The sequence below is a fragment of the Gopherus flavomarginatus genome, chromosome 2 (genome assembly GCF_025201925.1).
Source record: "Gopherus flavomarginatus isolate rGopFla2 chromosome 2, rGopFla2.mat.asm, whole genome shotgun sequence".
In the NCBI taxonomy this organism is placed as follows: Eukaryota; Metazoa; Chordata; order Testudines; family Testudinidae; genus Gopherus; species Gopherus flavomarginatus.
The window spans coordinates 260,028,391-260,052,193 of record NC_066618.1 but is presented as its reverse complement, the minus strand read 5'-3'; the positions used below and the strand labels follow the sequence as shown (position 1 = coordinate 260,052,193).

The 23,803-nt window shown below is 42.7% G+C and overlaps 2 protein-coding genes across 3 annotated transcripts in view; one reads left to right on the top strand and one right to left on the bottom strand.

The window, feature by feature from the left end:
* NIPAL2 (NIPA like domain containing 2) overlaps positions 1 to 23,803 on the top strand; it is a 434,384-nt gene that overhangs the window by 62,373 nt on the left and 348,208 nt on the right. Inside the window, exons 9-11 of one of the 2 annotated variants that reach the window (XR_007772654.1) lie at positions 4,297 to 4,360; positions 6,133 to 6,227; positions 6,560 to 7,952. Coding sequence is in view for 1 of the 2 variants with exons in the window: in XM_050941138.1 (XP_050797095.1) it covers positions 4,297 to 4,360; positions 6,133 to 6,227; positions 6,560 to 6,654 (254 nt within the window). In the remaining variant the exon portion in view is untranslated. Of the gene's footprint in view, positions 1 to 4,296; positions 4,361 to 6,132; positions 6,228 to 6,559; positions 12,469 to 23,803 lie in introns of those variants that run through there. The other variant, XM_050941138.1, reaches the window with a different exon arrangement.
* ERICH5 (glutamate rich 5) overlaps positions 1 to 23,803 on the bottom strand; it is an 801,722-nt gene that overhangs the window by 659,545 nt on the left and 118,374 nt on the right. The gene's annotated exons all lie outside the window — the stretch shown is intronic.

Below are 23,803 nucleotides of genomic sequence, written 5' to 3'. Positions count from 1 at the left end.
CAAGGAGATGGGGCTCTGGCCCCAGGCTCCAGCCCGGTTAGGAAAGTCTGTACTACTATTTTAAGCCCTGCAGCGTGAGCCCAAATCTGTTGACCCAGGTTCTAAGACTCACTGCCACAGGTTTTATATTTTTTTAGGGCTGTCAATCGATTGCAGTTAACTCAAACGATTAACTCAAAACAAATGAACTCCATTAAAAATAATTGCAATTAATCTGAGTTTTAATCACACTGTTAATAATAAAATGCCAATTTACATTTATTATAAATATTTTGGATGTTTTTCTACATTTTCAAATATATTGATTTCCATTACAACACAGAACACAAAGTGTACAGTGCACCCTTTATATTATTATTTTTATTACAAATATTTTCACTGTAAAAAAGATAAAATAAATAGTATTTTTTAAATTCACCTCATACAAGTACTGTAGTGTACTGTAGTGCAACATCTTTATCATGAAAGAGCAACTTAAAAATGTAGTTTTGTGGGTTTTTTTGGTTACATAACTGCACTCAAAAACAAAACAATGTAAAACTTTAGCGTCGACATGTCCACTCAGTCCTACTTCTTGTTCAGCCAATCGCTAAGACAAAGAAGCTTGTTTACATTTATAGAAGATAATGCTGCCGCCTACTTATTTACAATGTCACCTAAAAGTGAGAACAGGTGTCCACATGGCACTTTTGTAGCCAGCTTTGCAAGGTATTTAAGTGCCAGATGCGCTAAACATTCATATACCCGTTCATGCTTCAGCCACCATTCCAGAGGACATGCTTCCATACTGACAACACTCATTTAAAAAAAATGTGTTAATTAAACTCTTTGGGGGAGAATTGTATGCAGGGGCTGCTCTGGGCATTTTGCCGCCCCAAGCACGCCAGGCAGGTTGCCTTCAGCGGCTTGCCTGCGGGAGGTCCTCCGAAGCCGCGGGACCAGCGGACCCTCCACAGGCAAGCCACCAAAGGCAGCCTGCCTGCCGCCCTTGCGGCGCCAGCAGAGCGCCCCTCGCGGCATGCCACCCCAAGCACGCGCTTGGCATGCTGGGGCCTGGAGCCGCCCCTGATTGTATGTCTCCTACTTGTGGTTTTACCCAGATTCTGCCTCATTTTTGTGTTATGGCAACCCACGACATGTTGTTTGATGTAAGAACTTTCTCACTGCTGATTTGACAAAACGCAAAGAAGGTACCAATGTGAGATTTCTAAAGATAGCTACAGCACTCAACCCAAGGTTTAAGAATCTGAAGTGGCTTCCAAAATCTGAGAGGCACGAGGTGTGGAACATGCTGTCAGAAGTCTTAAAAGAGCAACACTCCAATACGAAAACTACAAAACCCAAACCACCATAAAAGAATATCAACCTTCTGCTGGTGGCATCTGACTCAGATGATGAAAATTGATGTGTGTCAGTCCGCACTGTTTTGGATCATTATAGAGCAGAACCCATCATCAGCATGGAAGCATGTCCTCTGGAATGGAAGCATGAAGGGGCATATGTTCTCACTTTTCATTGCAAATTAGAAGCAGGCAGCATTATCCCTCGTAAATATAAAAGAACTTGTTACTTGTTTGTCTTAGCGATTGGCTGAACAAGAAGTAGGACTGAGTGGACTTGTAGGGTCTAAAGTTTGACATTTTATTTTTGAGTGCAGTATGTAAAAAAAAAAAATCTACATTTGTAAGTTGCACTTTCATGATAAAGAGATTGCACTGCAATATTTATATGAGGTGAATTGAAAAATACTATTTCTTTTGTTTATCTTTTTTACAGTGCAAATATTTGTAATCAATAATAATATAAGGTGAGCACTGTACACTTTGTATTCTCTGATGTAATGGAAATCCAATATATTTGAAAATGTGCAAAAATATTTAAATGGTATTCTATTATTGATTAACAGTGCAATTAAAGCTGCATTAATAATGTTTTTAATTATTTGACAGCCCTATTTTCTATGTATTTAATTTATTGCAGTGTAAATGTACCTAAAGATCTTGTTTCAGCAGTAAGCCAAAGTTATACAGCTATAATATTTATGACCAATTTTAACGCACACAGGGGCAGTCCTGTTATTGGTCTGCAGGAAATTTAATAATCAGAACTTCCATTAATGCTAAAGGGAGTTCCATGAAGATTGCCTCAGCAGCAGTGTTAGAACAGACCTGCACTTCGTGACTGACAGGAGACATTGGCCAAAAGGGGTTGCACTGGAGTAACCATGTGGTCTTGTGCCTACTTTTTTTTAAAGGCCAGATCCTTATTCAGGATCATCTATATCAGTGGTTCTCAAACTTTTTTTTTTTTTGTAGACAACTTGAAAATTGCTGAGGGTCTTGGCGGACCACTTAAGGATCTTTCCAAATGTTGTTTGTACCATTAGCTGACTCGTAGACTTTAAGGTCAGAAGGGACCATTATGATCATCTTGTCTGACCTCCTGCACAACGCAGGCCACAGAATCTCACCCACCCACTCCTGTATCAAACCTCTAACCTATGTCTGAGTTATTGAAGTCCTCAAATTGTGGTTTAAAGACCTCAAGGTGCAGAGAATCCTCTAGCAAGTGACCTGTGCCCCACGCTGCAGAGGAAGGTGAAAAACCTCCAGGGCCTCTGCCAATCAGCCCTGGAGGAAAATTCCTTCCCGACCCCAAATATGGCAATCAGTTAAACCCTGAGCATGTGGGCAAGACTCACCAGCCAGTACCCAGGAAAGAATTCTCTGTAGTAACTCAGATCCCACCCCATCTAACATCCCATCACAGACCATTGGGCATATTTACCTGTTAATAATCAAAGATGAATTAATTGCCAAAATTAGGCTATCCCATCATACCATCCCCTCCATAAACTTATCAAGCTTACTCTTGAAGCCAGATATGTCTTTTGCCCCCACTACTCCCCTTGGAAGGCTGTTCCAGAACTTCACTCCTCTATGGGTTAGAAACCTTGGTCTAATTTCAAGTCTAAACTTCCTGATAGCCAGTTTATATCCATTTGTTCTTGTGTCCACATTGGTACTAAGCTTAAATAATTCCTCTCACTCCCTGATATTTATCCCTCTGATATATTTATAGAGAGCAATCATGTCCCCCCTCAGCCTTCTTTTGGTTAGGCAAAACAAGCCCAGCTCTTTGAGTCTCCTTTCATAAGACAGATTTTCCATTCCTCGGATCATCCTAGTAGCCCATCTCTGTGCCTGTTCCAGTTTGAATTCATCCTTCTTAAACATGGGAGACCAGAACTGCACACACTATTCCAAATGAGGTCTGACCAGTGTCTTGTATAACGGTACTAACACTATTGTAAAGCACTTTGGATAAAAGCGCGATATAAAAAAACCTTAATAATAATAATAAACTTTTTCTCTTCTACAAATAAAAGCACACAACTCATATTTTAATATTTACTTTTCTAATGTGATGAATGTGCCTTCTCTCCCCTGCCACAGCAGTCCCCACGCTGGGACTGGGAAGGAGGGGAGGGGTCTCCCCCTTTCCCCTGTTGCGGCAGCCCCACAATATGAACTGACATTAAGTTAGATAGGCGGCCCTTCACTTGTTCATGTGCAGCCACCCAGGCGCACACCTTAGAGGGAACTATCTGTGGACCACCTGAATGGAGCTTGCGGATCACTGGTGGTCCATGGACCACAGTTTGAGAATCTCTGCTCTATATACAAATCTGCACCTGTTTAGTTAAACCAGCTAAAATGGTGCAAGCCCCTATGTGGTTTAAGAGGAACTTATTGCAGTCTTAAATGTGTTCCTAATTGTCCAGGTTAACCGCAAATAAACCTGATGTAATCTGAAGGAAGAGTGTCCACAGAGCCTTTTGTACATAACTTTATCGGTTTCAAACAAAACCTTTAGTTAAATTGCTGCAACTCTGCATGTAGACAAGCGCTCAGTCTGAGCCTGACCTGAATAAACACTGCGTAAGGACCTCTATGTAATTCAACAAGGTTTCATTCTTTATAAATATCTTTTACACTTAACAAGGATTTTCAGTTGTTGGCAATATAAAATGTGACTATACTGAACAATTAACAACACACGCAAGAAGTCTGAACCTGGTAGAGTGAGATCTTGTCAAGATATATGCAATTACTATTATCTAACAAAAGGCATACTGAATATGGGCATATAATATGAACCCACCCAAAATTTGTATTGACGTATTTGGGATTTTTTTCCACTTGATCATAACCTACCTTCTGACCCTGTCATCGGTAATTCACATCACTTGGAATTTGTTCAAGATCTGCATTTCTTGTTTCTGTCACATTCTAGGGGTCATATTTTATCAGGAATTCCAAGGTGCAGCTTTGCTGAGTGTGTTCATGTTTCTATTTGGGTAAGTGTATTTACTGAAAATCTGTAACAAAGTTTGTATCGAAACAGCAGTTACCTTTCCAGGCAAGTTTTCCTTTTCTCCTGAAGAACAAACCTATTCTGTTGCAATGTGTTAGAGAGCAGCTGTTACAGTAGGATAAAAAACATTGCAAAGGCTAATATTTGTGTTTTGTTATAAGGGCCTGTTTTTTAATCCAAACCTGTAAAAATATTAATATTAGCCATTTGTGAGCCCCTATCTCTCCCACTTCCCCCAATGGACTGAAAAGCTAACATTACATGTGCCCTTTGTAAATGACTAATCATTGGCTGTTTTCCATCAATGATTGCATTATGGAGTATGTACTGATTAGTGCTAGAAAAGTCCCTCCATGTTATCTTCTACCTGCATGTCCTGCTGTTCTCTGTTGCCACTAGCCATGGACAATAGTGTTAGTTAATCACACAGAAGGCATCAGGCTCACTTTGGTAAAGGCCTGCCTCTCTCCTGTTGCCTATCCAGGAAGGGACAATCTGTCTGTTGGTGATTATAGATCATGTCATGCTAAATAAGTGGTAGCAGTAAATGCTTGAAGGGCACCCTACCTGTCATACAGCCAAGTGAAACAGAATCAGCCACAGATTCCTCAGGAGATGCCAGTACAGTAAAGGTTCCGGTGATAGGTGAGAGATCATTGTTGACGGGAATGGGATACTTAACACACAGGTGGAAGAACAGTTCTCAAGATTCTTAATCAGATGCCTGGCCCTAATGTAGTCAAACAAGCACAACTGACAATTGTAGGTGACCACTCCCACTGGAGGTAGGACGGAGCGGCCCCATAGAACTATTTAATGGTTTGTGTGACTGACAGTGTTTGTAATGAAAGTGGTAGAAAATGAAGATAAGCAAATTAAATGCACACACTTGGCAGGCATGAAGTTGATGTTCTGTACAGCCTTAGACAGACAGAAGACACTTACCAAGCAGTTCAAAATCACTGCTGGCCAGAGGCCTGGTTCTGAGACACAAAAGTCAAATGAGTGAAACAAAGGGCCTGTCTAGACTGGAGTTTTTGGTTGTGTTGTAACTTGAGTTAACTGATAATCAATTTAACTGTAAATGTTAGCGTAGATACTCCACAAACAATTGTTCCAGAATGCAAATGTGTTTTCCTTGCTGTGGCTCAGCTCAGCTTTCTCACATCAATTCCTTTTGAAGTCAGTGAGATTAGGTGTGTGAGTAAGGCAAACCGCCTTTGAAACCCCACAGGAATCCATAAACTGCCAAGGGATTGTCGAGAGCATAATTTGCTCCCCAGAACCTTTGTTACCTTCTCAGACCTCACTCCCAGTTAAGAGCCCAGCCTGACATTGAGTCTGTCTACACAGCTAAGAAAAACCTCAGGGCTGTTTCATTGCTGTGTAAACATCTGGGCTCAGACTAGAGCCTAACCTCTAGGCTCCTGCAGGGTAGAGGGTCTCAGAGCTCAGGCTCCAGCATGAACTCGGAAGCCTACACAGCAATGAAATAGCCCCGCAGACTGAGCCATGCGAGCTTGACTCGGTTGGCATGGGCCAACCACGTTTTTTTTATTTGCTGTTTAGGCAGATCCACAGAGCCCTGGATGAGTTGGCTGGGCTGCCGGTCATGAAAAACTAATTCTCTCTACTTGTAAACTGAGCAGCTCAGATATGGAAGCTGTTCAGAGAGAAACACGAGTACCCAGGACAAGACCTACACTTCAAATGCAATGTGCTGCTTCTAACCTTATTTTCACAATGCCTTTGTAGGTGTCTTCTGTCGTTTCTTGGCGTGTTTGTAATCACACGAAATCGAGAAGAGGAGCATTTGCAAATTCCTTATATTGATTGTGGACACATTCCTGGTAAGCATGGTTTTGGATGTTCTTTGTCAAATATTTTGCCAGTCATCTTTGTTTAAAAGTCTAAAAGCATCAGGTAATGGAGTGGGGAATGAATGGCGAGAATTGAAGCAGAAATATCCTCCAATCATATTTAATAAACTTACTTCTTTCTTCTTTTCTATTCCTATTTCCAACTGATTTTTTTCAAAGACTTTCTTAAATTATTTCTTAACTGTTTCCACAACCTATCAAAGGAAAATAAAAGGCATCTAGACTGAAGAGCCTTTAACAGAAAAATAATGGATTGGCAGGATTGTGATTTTTTTTCATTGAGTTTTTTTCCATTCCCACAGGAAAAAATAAGATTGACAAAATACAGCCGGATTCAAACAGCTTATCCTATGGCACTTTGCATGATGAAGATGACTGGACGAGCGCTCAGAGCTAAGAGCAGCTTCATTTCCAGGAACTCTCTATTCATTCACATCATATTCATCACCCCATGTTGACTGCATATATTCAGTGTGTGTGTCATGTTATTTTATGTTTAGCACCCTTAGTGTTATTTAAGTATCCTCAAGTATCCCCTGCCTGTCACAAATGTGTTACGGTGAGCAAGGAGGGCTATAAAGCTAGTAACCGTTAAATGGAGCTGGACATTTTCCTGATAAAACACCTCTTACTGGTGGTTTAGGGTCAGGTTTTTAAAGGTATTTAGATGCCTAAAGATGCAACTAGCCACATAGTAGGATTTTCAAAAGCACCCACTTCACCTGCCTGTTTTTATAGGTGCTTAATTCCTTTAAAAATCAGTCATCAAAATATAGTGTGTTTCTATGTAAGCATCCGTTGGGAGAAATCCTGCTTGCCTTATTCAGACAGCTAGTCCCATTACCTTCAAAGGAACTACACATGTGAGTAAGGTGAGTGGGATTTGTTCCAATACATATATATGGATGCATACACATGGTATGTAATTTATGTTGAGATACGGTAAAAGGCTTGGTATTATAAATTCCTCCAAAGGAGTCCTCTGAGAGGGGAGCTTGTCTCTGTCCTGCTGGATTGGAGCAGCAAGCAGCTATTTCAATACAATATGTTCTGAGCCTTACCCCCTGTGTCTTCATTAAATGTTTTTGGTGGGGATTTTGAAGAGGTTACACACTATTCCAATAGAGAAATGGGAAGCCAACCTTCCACTGCTGTTGTATTTTGAATAGGCTTGACTGGGGAAAAAGTGAGTTCAATATATGGGGCAAAAATGTTGTGAGGGTAAAAGAATCAGGATCACGAAGGATAAGCCACTGGGCTAAAATATATCTTTTTCCTTCCTACAAAGACTTCCCTGCATTAAGCTAGAGAGCTAGTAATGGCAGCAGCTGTGGTCATGTAGAATGAGTTTGGGGCTTTGAGTCAGAAGGTTGTAATCCTACTGTAGCTGCTGACTCACAGGAGAAAGTTACTTACGGCCATAGGGAGCTACACAGCCTCAGTTTCTGCTTCTGTCTGATAATACTGATCTACCTCATGGGCATGTTGTGAGGATTAGATGGGTGCTTTGGGGGTAAAGAAGAAGCACTTTATAAGTGTTCAGGGTTACTATCTCAACCTTGTACAAAAACCTTTGGCTCTTTTTAAAGTGCATGTCATATATCATATGCAGCTAGCTTCAGTGGGGTCTGCTGAATGATGCCTCCTTTAAACAATATTTTTGTAATCATGCTCCAATACGTCTGTTAGTCTATGGTGCCACAGGACTCTTTGCTGCTTTTACAGACCCAGACTAACAGGACTACCCCTCTGATACTTTATTTTAGAAGAGATCCAGTCAAAGCGACTTGAGTAGTTTAACACTGTGATTTGTTTATAAGACATGTTGAAGTACCTAGAGAATGGTGGTACATTTTGCTATACATTAATCTTCCTACATCCAAGATTCAGGGCATTTTTTTTTATTTATTATTTAAGCTTTTGCAAATTGAGAGAGAGAGCCATGTACCCATGGATTCAATACCACCCTTCCCCACTTTTCTATTAAAGTTTGAGGAAGCCACCCATCTATATCCCTCAGATGTCCAACGAGTCTTCCAGCAAAAACAGGAAAGACTAGACTACATTACTGATCAATCTATGGTAGAAATGCAGATTTTTTTAACATACCCTGAAGAATCAAAAGGGCACTAACTAAATTTTTCTTTCCTTTGTAGCTCAACTTTAAGCACCCTTTTTACCTGACAAGTGAAAATGTGTGCTAAAGATGGAAATAAGATGTCTATAACTTTTATTGCTATTATTTCCTAGAAATATTATTTTTTCAAGTATGGGCAGCAGATACCTCTCTGAAATTTGTTTCCACAATTTGGGAGGGGTGAAGGAGGAAATTCTCCCAGGATTTTCTAGTGACAGTTGGAAATTGGATGCAAAATCTCTGGGTAAATCCATTATTTGTTTTAAAAGTACTGTAATTCCGTGTGACACGTCACTTCCTTCTGATAGTTTAATAAAAAATAAAATGCTGTTCTATGGGGACGGGTAACTTTCGATGTAAAATTAAGTGTAATTGAAATTGATATATTGATTAAAAGTTCTAAGAGCCACTGATATTTAATTACACAATTAACAATGGTTATCAGACCTGATATAGAGTCTTAGGCACACTTCAATTAATCTACATAAGTTCAGTTACACTATTGTAATATATAGTAATGGGCATTCATTATTACTGCCCCCCAAAAAATAAACTCGTCAGTTTCACTTTGTTTAGAATCAGCTTTTAGTCTGTTTCAGATTGCACTAGTTATGTTTAGGTTGCAGACACTGTAGGGGAGTGTTTGTTAAAACATAAACTTTTCATTGGACTCTAAAGAAAAACAGAAATGTTTTTTATTGTATTAAATTTTGTAAGAACTTTTTCTTCCCCCACGATCAAAATTTTGGGCCACATGTGATCTTTGAAACCTGTTCTGCAAGTTGAATCTGCCTAGAGCTTGAATAGGTACAATATAAAATCTACAGAAATAAATTGAAGGGTGGCCCAAAGTCAGGCCGTCTGAATGGTTTCTGCAGCATCTAGTTTGTAAGTCTGACAAACCAGGGCCAACTGGATTGATTCAACCCTTGTTACGCTGCTGATAGATACTGGGAGAGGAGAACTTTAACTTGAATATGGGACTGGAAACAGGAACTTTTGACATTGATTCTGACATTGATTCTGCATGGGACTTTTGCAAATGACTTAACCTCTCTCTCTCTCTCAAAAGTGCAAGATCCACATTGGTAGATGGTCACATGGACATAACTGGAAAGCTCAGATTTGTTTATAATTTTATTCAAAAATTACAGTGTGTCATCAATACACTTTTAGGACCAGATTGCCCAGTCTAGGTCCATTTCGTGTCATGTAAGTGGTGAAAAGTGGCCTTAAAATGGATTGTAATGAACAGTTGTGAATTTCCCCTATTCAGGAGAACACACAAGTGGTAGAGGCTGGTCTGCCACCTCCTGTACCAGCCACTCACTCAACCCGTGGAGTAGATGGGGAGTAGTGGTGGGAACAGTGTTCCACTACCCCTGGCCATCCCCTGGTATAAGATCCCAGAGGCACTTCGCCCAGTGAATAAGTCAATGCTTTTCCCCTGCTGCTTTGGGTAAAGAAACCAGTTAGAGCTCCCTGCTCACTCCCCCTCTCACTGAGTTGAGCAGAGCAGTTGAAAGTCTGCCACTTAGTCTATATCTGTAATAGTAAATCTGAAACCAACATTTTTCACTAGGCAATAGCATTATCTCTGGGTAGTTCCATCTGCAGAGTCGATGGAAATGTATAAGGCATGCTGACACTGATACTGGAATTCTGCGTACAATACTAGTGTCCATATTTTTAAAAGGATGTGACTACAGGGAGGGTGCAGAAAAGAGCCATACGTGATTCTAGGTCTGAAAAACGTGCCACAACAGCTATCACCAAGGGAAAAACATCTCCAGCTCCAATGGGCTGCATGTGCACATGCCTTAAGTGGAATGGACATGTGCAATCATGCAAAGAAAACTGGATGAAATTCTAGGATGTGTGTTCAGCAGGAGGTCAAATGGGATAAGCTGATGGTCCCTTCTGGCCTTAAAACTATGGATCAATTACTCATATTACTACATTGACTGTTAAAATATGTTCCCATCCATAGTCCTCAGTCTGTATATTGTCAGGATTTTTCTGCTAATAATAACAATTAAACATTGTCCAAAGAAAACAAGATTACATAGATATTTCCATTAAGTTCATTCTCTTTATATCCTTCTTTAAAGTTCCCTAGTAAAAATACAGAGCATCTATTCTTGGAACACCGGAGGTTGAAATATCGTGGTGGTTGATGTATTTTATTGCCTTGTGATGCATTACCAGCAGTAACCTCCACTAGCAGGCAGAATTGCCTACTAACAGCCTCTGCGTCTTTGTCTTGTTCTTGGCTCGCTATGTTAGAGAGGATAAGGGATACTACTGAGCCTGTTAAGCACACTATTAAACCTCCAGGAAATTAATTAAAAGAAGGTGGTAGGGGGGTGACAAGTTCTGTTCCTGTGTTAACACTAGCTTGGATTTATGCACATCAACTATCGCACAAAGGACAAATGCCAATGCTGTTCCTCTGACAAGCTTAATAATTCTGGCAAGCACAGTGGTAGCAGTCTCCAGCAAATTGCAATAGGGGAGGCAATGCCTAGTCCAGGCTTGGAAATCTCCAGCTGAGTGTTGGCAAGTGTGTGCATGTGCTGGAGGCTTAAATCAATCAGTTCCATTTTTCCTGATGTGACCTAGCAAAATGTAACAATTGGTTTCATCATTCATGGCCGCGGGAAGCTATGCCGGTTTAAGGCATAAACTCTCTGTCTTGCAATAATACATTAATTTAACATAAAACACTGTTAAAGCTACCTGTTTAATCACTTTCTCATTAGTTCTAATTTGAAAACTGTTATCAATTTTCTTCTAAATATGGGCTCTCAACTCAACTCTCGGTGCCTATAAGCAGACACGGATGCTATCTGACTTTGCTGTAGAATTCCAGCCCCACAGGAATAATAATAAAGGAAGCCTAAGGATAACCCTAGTCAATCAACAATTGAACTGCTCATTCAGATGCCAGGATGTCAAGTGCCCTTCTACTTTCAAGACTAGGAGTAGAGCAGGTCTACTGGTTGAAAATGACCTGTGCTTTGGATTTAACCTTTGCCCTAATTGCATATTGTTGGCTGCAAATGGATTATAGCTCTCACATATCTATTTACTGTGCAAAGCTGCTCAACTCACATGTTTCACGGACATAGCTGGGGGACTGGTGGTTCTCACTAACTGGTCATAGCAAGCATTTCAGTATTTGTAATGAAGTATTCTGTATGATTGGTCAGATGGTATGGTTTCTGTTTCCTGTTTGGATGATAGAGACGTGACACCAGCCCTGATAGCAGGTGACTGTTTCCAGCATGAACATGCTTGGCTCCCATATCTGCACAAAGAGAAAGTTCTACAACCATTCATGGAAAGAAAAGTCACATAAGGGGTTGAGGAAAGAGTTCAGATGTAAAGAGACTGGCATGTTGGCTTTGGTGAACATATTTACAAATAGATTTTTTTTTATTTGCCCATCTCTACCACCAGTGTAGATGGAACTGACCTGTATCACTGTTAAATTCAGCCAGAATATGCCAGCTGCTCACTTCTGTAATACATCTATATGTGTTCTTCTAATGTCACCAAGTATTTAAGGTCTTGTCTGGACTAGGATTTGAAAGACTAGTGTAGACAAGGGAATGTGCCTTTAACATGCATTTTAAACTGGAACCAATTTAGCACACATTAAAAAATCACACTGCTGTGTCCACAGTAGCCTGTTAACACACGTTCGTCAGCACCATCCAAATCCTAATCTAGTTTCAACCTCAGTGCTAGTAGGTAGAGATGGAAAAAGCATCGTCAGCCTCCCTCAGATGTCTCGAAATAGCTGCATCTGAACTTGATCTTAGGCACACACAAATATTCAATACAGATAAAACAAATGGCTAAATAGTAGCAAACTACCTAATCAAGTTGCAGACTAAAAATTAGTTTCTTAAACTATGCTTTCCTATTAAGTGCTATATAAAGCACCTTGGACTAGAAGATTAAAAACATCTCACACTGAATAGAGTGTCTTGGTGGTTTTGGAATGCACTTTGTGATGTTACGCAACACAGCACGCATGACAATTTTGCTGTTGCTACTGTACTATGACTAGTCTAAATTCATATTTTAAAATTATTGAATATTAGTATAATTTCAACTAATTTAATTTGTGGTAGAGACTGTCATTTTAATAAAGCATTCTTATCTGCTCTGGATAGCTGAGTATTTGCAACTGAAAGCCTATGCTGGAGAACTCTGAATGTGACTATGGTGACTCATTTTTAATGGCTTTTTTTCCATGTCACACTGGCTGTTTTCCAATGAAGTCTTGCAAGACCTCATATAACAAACAAGGGTTACTACTCTTTTCCACGCATCACATGAAAAATATCCTTCTGCAGCGCAGCATGTATGGCTGTACAGCTGCTGCAGTTTGGACTCAGGCACAGCACTATTCACTTACCATTCCACATGCCACTTCGTAAAGCAAACCACCTGTTTCCTGGATAGGCTTCAGCCCCCAAGCATTTTAAACGTTTCTCCAAGGACGAAACCCAGCCAAACCACTGATGGGGAAATGACAGCCTTGGCATTCTTTTCGGCTCCATTTCTTGTTGTGCCATTTGTTGTTCTCTAAAGAGCTCTGTGGTCTTTAGTCTAGTTTTCCACTGAAACCACAGAAGGGCAGGCCATGCCAAAGGGAAAGAGAGTCCTAGTTTCCTATTTACTGAGCGCCCTCATTCCTCAAGTGTGACTGACAAAGCCCCCACTGTGGCACAGAAGAGAGCACCTTTGAAAGAGCACAAGGGAGGGTAACAAAGAAAACGGAGACAGGCAGAGAAACCCTGGCCATCCTTGGGAGCTTGCTATGGCATTTCTCATGTGGTGCTATTCCAACACCTCAGTGCCATGTGTTCAGGGAGCTAATGCTGCAGCCTTTGAGCCTGGTAGTCTCACTGAGCTGCAATGGACTTTTCCTGTGAGTAGGAGCTTCCTACACAAGTAAAGTGTGGCCAGAGCAGACCTAAACTTTAATCTAGGCCAGCCAAAGACTTTCTTCTTGCATGTCTTTCACAAGCCCAGATGATCACAGAAGTAACAATAAAATCACACACAAATAACTGTGGTAAAAGAACATTCAGGTGACAAAGCCATCAAGCACTCAAAAGTTAGGAAATGCCAAACCTAAGGCTGAATGGCTCATAAGAACGGCCATACTGGGTCAGACGAAAGGTCAATCTAGCCTAGTATCCTGTCTTCCAACAGTGGCCAATGCCAGGTGCCTGAGGGAATGAACAGAACAGGTAATTATCAAGTGATCCACCCCCTATTCCCAGCTTCTGGCAAACAGGCTAGGGACACAATCCCTGCCCATTTTACTGCTGACATTTCCTAGCAGCTGAGCGCTTGACTTTGCAATCTTAACAGGTCTTTACTGTAGTTTGTTGTGTATAATTTTCTAGGCTTTTTAAAAAGCAACTTGGAAAAAACATATTCCAACATGTGGACTCATACTGATCCCCTTTATGGGTCAGCACCTTTGTAGTCACCATTACTTGAGCGAATAGAGGAACTGTTAGGTAGGTTTTCTTCTCCTGTGTGTACCAGCCAACTTGAGGGTGATGAGACATGGTAGGTGACTGGGTTTTACATACTGGGGTTCATGAATGCTGAGACTCAGGAATCTTAGCGTCAGTGTCAGGTTCTGGAGGTGCTTGAGATCTCCAGGGTAGGGCTCTGTGTTTGACCCTGAGGACTGCCCAAGCAGCAGCCAGTGCAGCTGGCCCTGGGGACTGCCCAAGCAGCAGCTGGTGCAGCTGGCCCTGGGGACCCCCAAGCAGCAGCCAGTGCAGTTGGCCCTAGGGACTGCCCAAGCAGCGGTCCCAGGGACAGCCAGAGCAGCCGCTCTAAGCAGACACCGGCAGCATCCTGGGACGGCTGGCGCAGCCATTGCTCAGTGGCCCCCAGTAGCTGGAGCTGCTGGCCTTGCCTCCCTCTCCCCTCAGCTCCCTTCCCAGCGGTGGCCCTCCATGGCACACACACACACCCCCAGCAGTGGGTTCCCCAGATGTCCCCCACAGCGGCGTCCCCCAGATCCCCCCCACTGCTCTGGTTCCCCCAGCAGCGCCCCACCTCTCCAAAAAAAAAATTAGTCTGGGGGAGTTATAGTATAAGTCATGAACAAGTCACAGGCCATGAATTTTTGTTTATTGCCCATGACCTTTACTAACAATACCTGTGACTAAATCATAGCCTTATTCATGGGCATAATAGACACTTTTGCCCCTGTTCCTACCAAGCCAGACACTGTCTGCCCAGCCTATCCCTATGCCAGTCCTATCTGTTCTCCTGGACTTCTATCGCCTTAGCCTAGGGCTTGTCTACGCTTGAAATGCTACAGCTGCATCACTATAGCACTTCAGTGTAGACACTCACTACATATGCCTATGGGAGGGGTTCTCCTGTCAGCACAGGTAATCCACCTCCACAAGAGGCGGTAGCTAGGTAGCCAGAATAATTCTTTCATTGACCATGTGCTGTCAACACCAGGGATTAGGTCAGTTTAACTACATTCTTAGGGGGTATGTGGATGTGCGCGCGCGCGCATGCACGCACACACGCACACACTCACTCTCTCTCTCTCTCTCTCTCTCACTCCCTACCTACTTACCTGGGTCGACTGCCCTTGTTAGTGTAGACCAGGCCAAAGTCCCGCCCTGCCCTGGCTTCTTGTCCTAGTACCAATCTCCATACCCAGGCAGTTTCAGTCTTCATTTTGAGATTCCAAGTCCCAGGCTTGGTCTACACTTAAAAGTTACATCAGCATAGCCACATGGGTTAGGATGTGAAAAAAAACACATCCCTGAATGCTGTAGCTATGCCAACAAAACCCTCAGGGTAGGCACAGCTATGGTGCTGGAAGAGGGCTTCCGTCAATGTCGTTGTTAACAGTAAACAGCTGTCAGTGTAGGCTGGTCTACTCTAGGGGGTTATGCCAGTGCCAGGAAGTCCCAGTATTTCTCTCCCCCCCCCCCACTCCACCCCGCCTGAGCTCCCAGTCCAATCTAGTCCTGCCACCACCTTGTCCAGCTCTTATTCCCACTGCTTTGAATCAGGCTGCATCCATGCTGGCAAAGCCCCAGCAGGCAGGGAGCATTGAGACCGCAAGAATAACAGTTTCCCTGCTCTTAGTACTGTGCCCAGTGCTGCAGCAGCCAGGAGAGGCCAGCTCAGCCCCTGCAGGAGTCTTTGGAGCATTTAGCCCCCAAACACTAATAAATCGCTATTGAGCATTTGCAAACTGCAGTTTTTCAAAGGCTTGTCACTCAGATGAATGGTCACCCCAGGGCCTGTAAAAGGCACATCCCTGACACCAGGGCAGCTGCCATGCCAAATTTAAAGTCCTTCCTCCAAAGCATGGAGATGCTAGAGCTTCTCAATTAAACAGCTGTGCAATTTTTTTTCCCCAAAATAGGGTAAACCAATGTATTGTTCTCTAATCTCATGCTCAGAAACAGCTGAACCATTTTTTGCTGAAGTTTTCCAAACAAATTCAGCCTGAGGCAGACACAACGTGGAAAGAATCAGCCCAAATGGTGGAAGTCTGGCAAAGTTATAAGTACACAGGGGGCTAGATTCACAAAGGATCATAGGCATCTAAAGCCAACATTTAGGAACCACTGACATTCACAAAGCCGCTTCTCAGCTCTACCTAATTCTGTAGATGCCTAAAGCCCCTTGCTGCTTAAGTTTCCCCTGGCAGGCACATGCAAAGTCACACATACGTGTAACTTTAGCACCTTCATGGCCAAGATGGTGTCTGCTCTGGCCAAGTGAAGGTGCGCGCAGGAATGCAGCAGGGAAAGATCCTTCTACCCGAGGAGCACCTGTTCCAACCCCGGAGTGAACACACACGTACCGGAAGAGTACAACGAATATAAGAAAGGGAAATATTTATTTACAGGGGGATGAATGGAGAGAAGCAATAGGGGGGAAATATAGAGGGAGCGGTAAAACAGAGGTGCAGTCAACACAAGGCCCCACAGGCCCAGTGCGAGCACAGTCTGAAAGGGCAGACACTGAGCAGTGTATCTGCACACGGAGTTCAGGAGTCCTGAGAAATTTCCAGTCCAGGGGTGAGTTTTGGGTGCACCTCGTCATCTTCAGTTCCAGTGAACTTTCCCCAACAAACCCCTCCTGTGCCCTCTTCTGCCGCTCTCTGCAAAGCCACACAAAGTAACAACCTCCCCACTTAACTAGCTAACAGCCTCCCTCCTTATTTCCAATGCAAAGTCACAAGCCCCAGTAATCACAGCCCCAGGCTGCTCTGGGTAGCAGTGATACTGGGTCCAGCTCCAGTTTGTCCTCCTTGAGCGGTTACTCTCTGGCACAGTACTCCTCCTGGGTCCTGTCCTGGGTTGTCCCTGGTCAGCTGCTCTGTCCCAGCAGGTTCTGGCTGCTTCACTCTGTGAGCACCTGCTTGCAGCAGCCCTTCTGTCTGGGGACACACACACACACACACGTAAGTACGTATGTACGTACGTACGTTGCTCTCCCGTCTCCCTCTACTCCCCCTAAACCTCAACAGCACTTCTTCCTTCTGGAACAATCAGCACTCCCCCCTCAGGAAAATGATTGAAAGGGGCCATGCTCTTGAACCCCAAGGGGGTTACATATGTGGATGCCACCTCCTAGCCCCCATTGCTAATGGGCTGCTCAGAGCCCTCATTCCCCACAGAATTCTCAAACTAGACATTTCTCCCACTCCTTTCACCTATGGGGCCTGAGTCAGTTGGCATTTTTGGAGTACATCTAATCTGCAAAAAAAAGACAGCTGGGGGAAGGTGGTGAGGACATTTGGGGCTGGCTGATTGGCATTTGTGTGTGTGTGTGTGTCCCAGTTGATTCAAAACTCAGTGCTGAGCGCACTCACCTGGGATGTGGGTGACCAAGGTTTAAACCTAGGGCTGGATTTATGGACAAGTTACCCAGGTGACTGGCTGGAATGCCAGGCTTTGTGGGGGAGGAGGCACCAGGCTTGAGGTGCTGTTTTTGTTGTTAGCAACAAAAGAGACTAGAATGTTTGAAGTAAAAGATTTCGGGTATTCCATATGCAGAGTTATTATTCACTAACAGCCTACAATGTTCTAGATCAGGGGTCGGCAACCTTTCAGAAGTGGTGTGCCGAGTCTTCATTTATTCACTCTAATTTAAGGTTTCGCGTGCCAGTCACACATTTTAATGTTTTTAGAAGGTCTTTTTCTATGTCTATAATATATAACTAAACTATTGTTTTATGTAAAGTAAATAAGGTTTTTAAAATGTTTAAGAAGCTTAATTTAAAATTAAATTAAAATGCAGAGCCCCCTCCCCCCCCAGACCAGTGACCAGAACCCGGGCAGTGTGAGTGCCACTGAAAATCAGCTCGCGTACTGCCATAGGTTGCCTACCCCTGTTCTAGATCTTTGTAGGGGTATTCAAAAGTTTAACGAATGGAAGGGGACGGGTACCAAGGACACACCTCATTTAGGGTGACATTTGATGTAGAGATGGCCCTGCTTAAATCCTCCCTTTACCTAATTTGACATGAAGTCAGGTGTCCTAGAGCCACGTGAGTGCCTGAACTACCAGGCTGCATCTCTCCTGTATACCCATGGTGGTGGTGGTAGCAGTGGGCAAGGACCATTTCAATCTCTCCAGCTGGAGCTGTGCCACTTCGTATAGATAATTAAATAGTCATAGGAGCAGGGACTTGTGGATCTGGGCCCTAAACTCTTATCTCTTTCCTCTGCATTTTACACCTGGCTAGCTTAGGCGGTTCCCCACTCAGCTCGTCGCCTTCTGAGAATCCCTTTCTTAGGCACCTAACTATCGCTATACAATGCACTGGGAGCTGGGGTGCTTAATTCAGGCAGTGAGTTTCGTTGGGTGGCAGGGTGCCTAAGAGTTAAGTGTTGCAATGCCAAGTTCCCTTTGTGAATCTAGCTCCTGGTCTTATAATGGAGAGTGCTGAGCAACCTTAACCAGAAGCAGTGCTACATGCTCTGCCTATAACTGGTTTATTCACTCATTTGAAATATTGTACGTAAAGGGAAAAGATAAGCAGTAAAATCTGGTAGAGACTTTGTCTCTGATTAACTGGATACTGTGTGGCATTTAATTGTATTATTAGCATCCAGCAAATACCTGCAGTATTTGCCATATTCATTAGTGTATAACATGTCACACTACTAATTGCTGAACTAGCTGCTTTTTTTTTCTTTTGGTAGACAGCTGTGTAACATGCACAAATACTATTAATAGTGGAGACAATATTTATTCAGCATGCAGGAATAATACTTCCAACATAAAAGAAATAGCTTAAAAATTTGTCAGCACAAGTCATCGGCCAAACCCCAAACCTTGTTAATTGTCTTTTCAGATGCTACTTAATGGCTTTAAACACACCAACCCGTTAACGCAAGCAGATTGCAGTAGTGTCATATGGAGCTACCTTTCTTAACGACTGGTCCTGGGACTGGTGCTGGTGCCTGAGATCTCCCTGACACAGTTTAGGAAGGCAGCAAGCCGGTCCCTGGTATCAAAAAGGTAGAGAAACACTGATATAGAGGATAGAGTAACCTATGTCTGAAACTCTTACCATAACATACTGCCATTTAAAATGAGGTCAGATGTTCTAAACAAAGAACTATCAAAACAGAGTTGAATTAAAGCACTGCAGAAATGGTTATAAAATGTAAGATTCTGTAATCATAGTTCAACAACTGGTGATGTTAGCAAATCACAGACACCAGAAGAGAGACCACAGTTCTGATGTTTTCTGCTGGCTGCATTGTAACAATCAAATGGCTGGTTTAATTTGGTAAATGTACCGTGAGCCTTTCAGCCATGTGCCTTTGGAACACGTGAGGGTTAGCTTATAACAGACAGCCTGGTGCTATAGGACAGAGTATGGACAAAGCCTATAAAAGTCCTGCAAGATACTTACTGTGCTTTAGGAGGGAAATGTGTGTTTGCACTGTGGTCACTTCCCCTTGGCTGAACCCATGGAAAGTGGATGTGCAGCAGCCATTAACCCTACCCTCTGTCCCTCCTGGCAGCGGCCCTGCATAGAGGGCATCTTTGGCTCTATGCCAGCCCCTCTAGGAGCCCCTGCAAGAGGATGCTGGATGAGGCATGTCTGGGGCAAGCCTATATCCTGCCTATTCTCCAGTAGTGCACGTGCCCACAGATCCCTCACCAAAGGCTCTTACATAAATTAAGTTGTCTTGGGATAAGAGGGAAGATCCTTTCAAGGATTGAGAACTGGTTAAAAGACAGGGAACAAAGGATAGGGATAAATGGTAGATTTTCAGAATGCAGAGGGGTAACTAGTGGTGTTCCCCAAGGGTGAGTCCTAGGAGCAATGCTATTCAATTTATCTGGAGAAAGGAGTAAACAGTGAGGTGGCACAAGTTTGCAGACAATACTAAACTGCTCAAGTTAGTTAAGACCAAAGCAGACTGTGAAGAACTTCAGAAAGATCTCACAAAACTAAGTGATTGGGCAGCAAAATGGCAAATGAAATTTAAGTGGATAAATGTAAAGTAATGCACATTGGAAAAGGTAACCCCAACTATACATACAATATGATGGGGGCTAATTTAGCTACAACTAATCAGGAAAGAGATCTTGGAGTCAGCGTGGATAGTTCTCTGAAGACGTCCATGCAGTGTGCAGCGGCAGCCAAAAAAGCAAACAGGATGTTAGGAATCATTCAAAAAAGGATAGAGAATAAGATGAAGAATATCTTATTGCCCTTATATAAATCCATGGTACACCCATATCTTGAATACTGCATACAGATGTGGTCTCCTCATTTCAGAAAAGATATACTGGCATTAGAAAAGGTTCAGAGAAGGGCAACTAAAATGATTAGGGATTTGGAACAGGTCCCATATGAGGAGAGATTAAAGAGGCTAGAACTTTTCAGCTTGGAAGAGAGAAGACTAAGGGGGGACAAGATAGAGGTATATAAAGTCATGAGCGATGTGGACAAAGTGAATAAGGAAAAAGTATTTACTTGTTCCCATAATATAAGAACTAGGGGCCACCAAATGAAATTAATGGGCAGCAGGTTAAAACAAATAAGAGGAATTTCTTCTTACACAGCACAAAGTCAACCTGTGGAACTCCTTGCCTCAGGAGGTTGTGAAGGCTAGGACTCTAACAGGATTTAAAAGAGAACTGAATAACTTCATGGTGGTGAAGTCCATAAATGACTATTAGCCAGGATGGGTAAGGAATGATGTCCCTAGCCTCTGTTCATCAGAGGATGGAGATGGATGGCAGGAGAGACATCACTTGATCATTGCCTGTTAGGTTCACTCCCTCTGGGGCACCTGGCATTGGCCACTGTCGGTAGACAGGATACTGGGCTAGATGGACCTTTGGTCTGACCCAGTATGGCTGTTCTTATGTTCTTAAGGTGCATGGTTATCTCAGTGTTACTTTGTGCTTCCCCTGGCTCTCTTTTACAAAGCTGTTGTCTCTCATCTTAGATTTGGATTGCTGGCTCTTTGGGGGCAGGCGCCATCTTTTTGGTGAGTGTCTGTACAGCATTTAGCACACTAGGGTCCTGATCGGGGCTCCTAAGCACTACTGCAATCAATAAGCATAATTAATATAGTAAGCTTGGGCAGCCCCAGATAGGGGAGACACAACCCACTCACCCCCCACCATCTCCTCCATTGGTACACTGGGCTCAGTGCAAGTGCAAAGGTGAATTTCCTTCGTGGGACTCTTTCACTTAGAAGCTACCTCTGTCTATCTCGTTACAATCCCATAATCCAATTTATTCTGTTATTCTTGATTTACAGTACATTCAAAGCTGTAATGCAAACATTTCTATACACACTAGAAATTACACTAGCTTAATGTAGTTGGACTGTGAGGAGGGGAAGAGACACAGATCTGGGCTGAAGTGGTATATCAACCTCAGTATTCCTCAAGCAGCATTTATAAGGAAAAAGTCAACTCAGCCTGAGGTGTGCCCCTACTAGAATAGGGTAAAAAAGACTCAGGCACCATTTTAGCCATGGCAGGGAGACACAAGTAATGGAACAAAGACAATACATAGGTACAAGTGGTTTTATGAGTACCACTGCCATCACTAGTCCATATAATCAACATTAGTATTTGGTAGAAGGCAAAAGTGAATAGTTAAGAGAGAGAGAAGCCAGATAGATCATTATGTCATGGCTCTGCCCAAGTGTTACACAGCACTCACAAGATACATTTTTCCCTCTACAATTGACAAAAATAGTGATAGTATTTCTCCTGCAGGACACCCGCACAAAAGCCAACCTCACAGTGAAATTGTCAGCCAGCCACACACATCCCAGTGCAGTGTTTCCAAAACTGCGTGGGTGCCTGGAGAACTACTATGACCCTAGGCACCCCTGTATTCACACCCTCCATACTACTGCAATAATATTTGTACAAAATATGCTTTGTGCAGTATCATATGAAAGCTAATAACACTAGTTATTGATATCATTGCCAAATGCATGTGTTAACTTTTTAATGTGACGTTATGAATTCCCTCCGTATGCTGTTACTAGAACATATGTCTGACCAGACAGCCTCGCCTAGGCAAAGGTGATTAAACAGGCCTGTTCTAGACAGAGGAATCTGGGTTCACCTCAGTTTATGTATTAGCAGTGAACAAAGCCATCAAACTAAGCCTGAGCTCAGTATGAGAGACAGAGAATTAACATGGCTCCTGCACCCCAGAGCAACACAGGAGACTGATTCTCCATGAGGCCTTCCCAACTTGAAAGCCAAAGGAGATCCTGTGGGGATATAAGGAACACAGAGAGACTATCTTTATCCTTCACCTTAGGAGACAAAGGACCCAGGCAATTTGATCTCTGTGATGGATCCTGGCCGGCAAATGCTAGAAAGAAGACTGTGGGTGAAAGAAACCACCATGAACAATGACTGGATCTTGCTAGATTAAGTTTTAGACTTTTAGATGCATGTGCTCACTTCTATTTATGTGACCATCTCTGCCTTTATCATTTTGACTTGTTATCGCTTAATCCCTGCTTTTTTGCTAATCAACCTATTTTACTTTTACTATAAACCAACTCAGGGCTGTGTTTGAAGGGAAGAGTGCATTTATTCCAGTTAAATTAATAAGCTGTGAGGTACTGACTCTTTAATAGAGCAGTGAATTTAATATCTTCTGTGAGTGAACAGCGATAGGGGCTAAGCATTGCAAAGAAACACCTCTGAGAATCTTGGGGGCTGGAGTTCACTGGTTATTACCTGCGAGGTGAGGTGTGGGCCGGAAGAGCCTTGAGGAGTTTGCTGGTGAGGAAGACAAAGTGGTGTGGCAGGGAACTGACACATACTCTAATCACCAGCAAAACTCACTCTTGCAGAAGCAGAGGGGTAACAGAGTGGCTCACAGATCTATGCGTCCCCTGCAGCGTGTGACAACTACCCAGTACCCTTCTCACTTGTTCTTCAGGTTCAGCTTCCATTCAAAAGTGGGAGCTCATCCCCATCTCCAGAAGCTTGGAGGACCACAGAAGATGCACAAACTAAGAATGTTTGGTGCCTCAAAAAATGCTGCAAAACGAGAATCTGACTAGAGCTACCACATGCACAACCTCTTCTTTTCAAGTTTAATTATGAATGGTACTAGAGTGCAGATGTCAGGTATTCCATTTGCAATATTCACAAAGGCTTTGCTTTTCTGTTCCTTTTGAGGAGCACTTCAGCTTGTAAAGACAAAGATACTCTCTTTTTTCTTTGTTGGCTGCAAGATAGCAATACAATTACCAGTATCCTAAAATTACTGGCATTAAGCAGAGGTGCAAGACAGGAAAACAGAAAGACAGAACAACAGAAAGAAAAAAGCAAGCGAAAATTTAAACTTTTTTTTCAGAAAAAGATTTGCAGTTATAATTGGTCCAGCTATCTGATTTCCTCTGAAGGTTCTGCACATTTATCATCACGAATGTCAAAATTTCCATTGGCAACCTTCATTAAGTTTCTCAAAGTCAATCATCAACACCCACACACGTTAGCAGACAGCACAGCATAACCAATAATATAGTCAGTAGGTGTAGTAATCATGCTGTGTTCTCGCTCTTCCCATCACTTTCTATTATATATTTGTAAAACAGATATAAAATACATCTAGGAAAGAGTCAGTTTTGCTTCTCTCTGCACATATCATACAAAGATGACTTGTCTCCAAAAGGATCGTCCTGAAACAGACAAGTGCACCATCTCTGCTATGTTAACACTGCTACATCCTCCCTATAGTTGCAAGGGTTCCTCCACCCACCCAAACCATCACTTATGAAATTATTAAGTTTAATAGTTTGCCGCAGAGAACAAGAACGCACTTTATTATTGAACATTTTGCTATAGGTGACTGTGTGAGCAC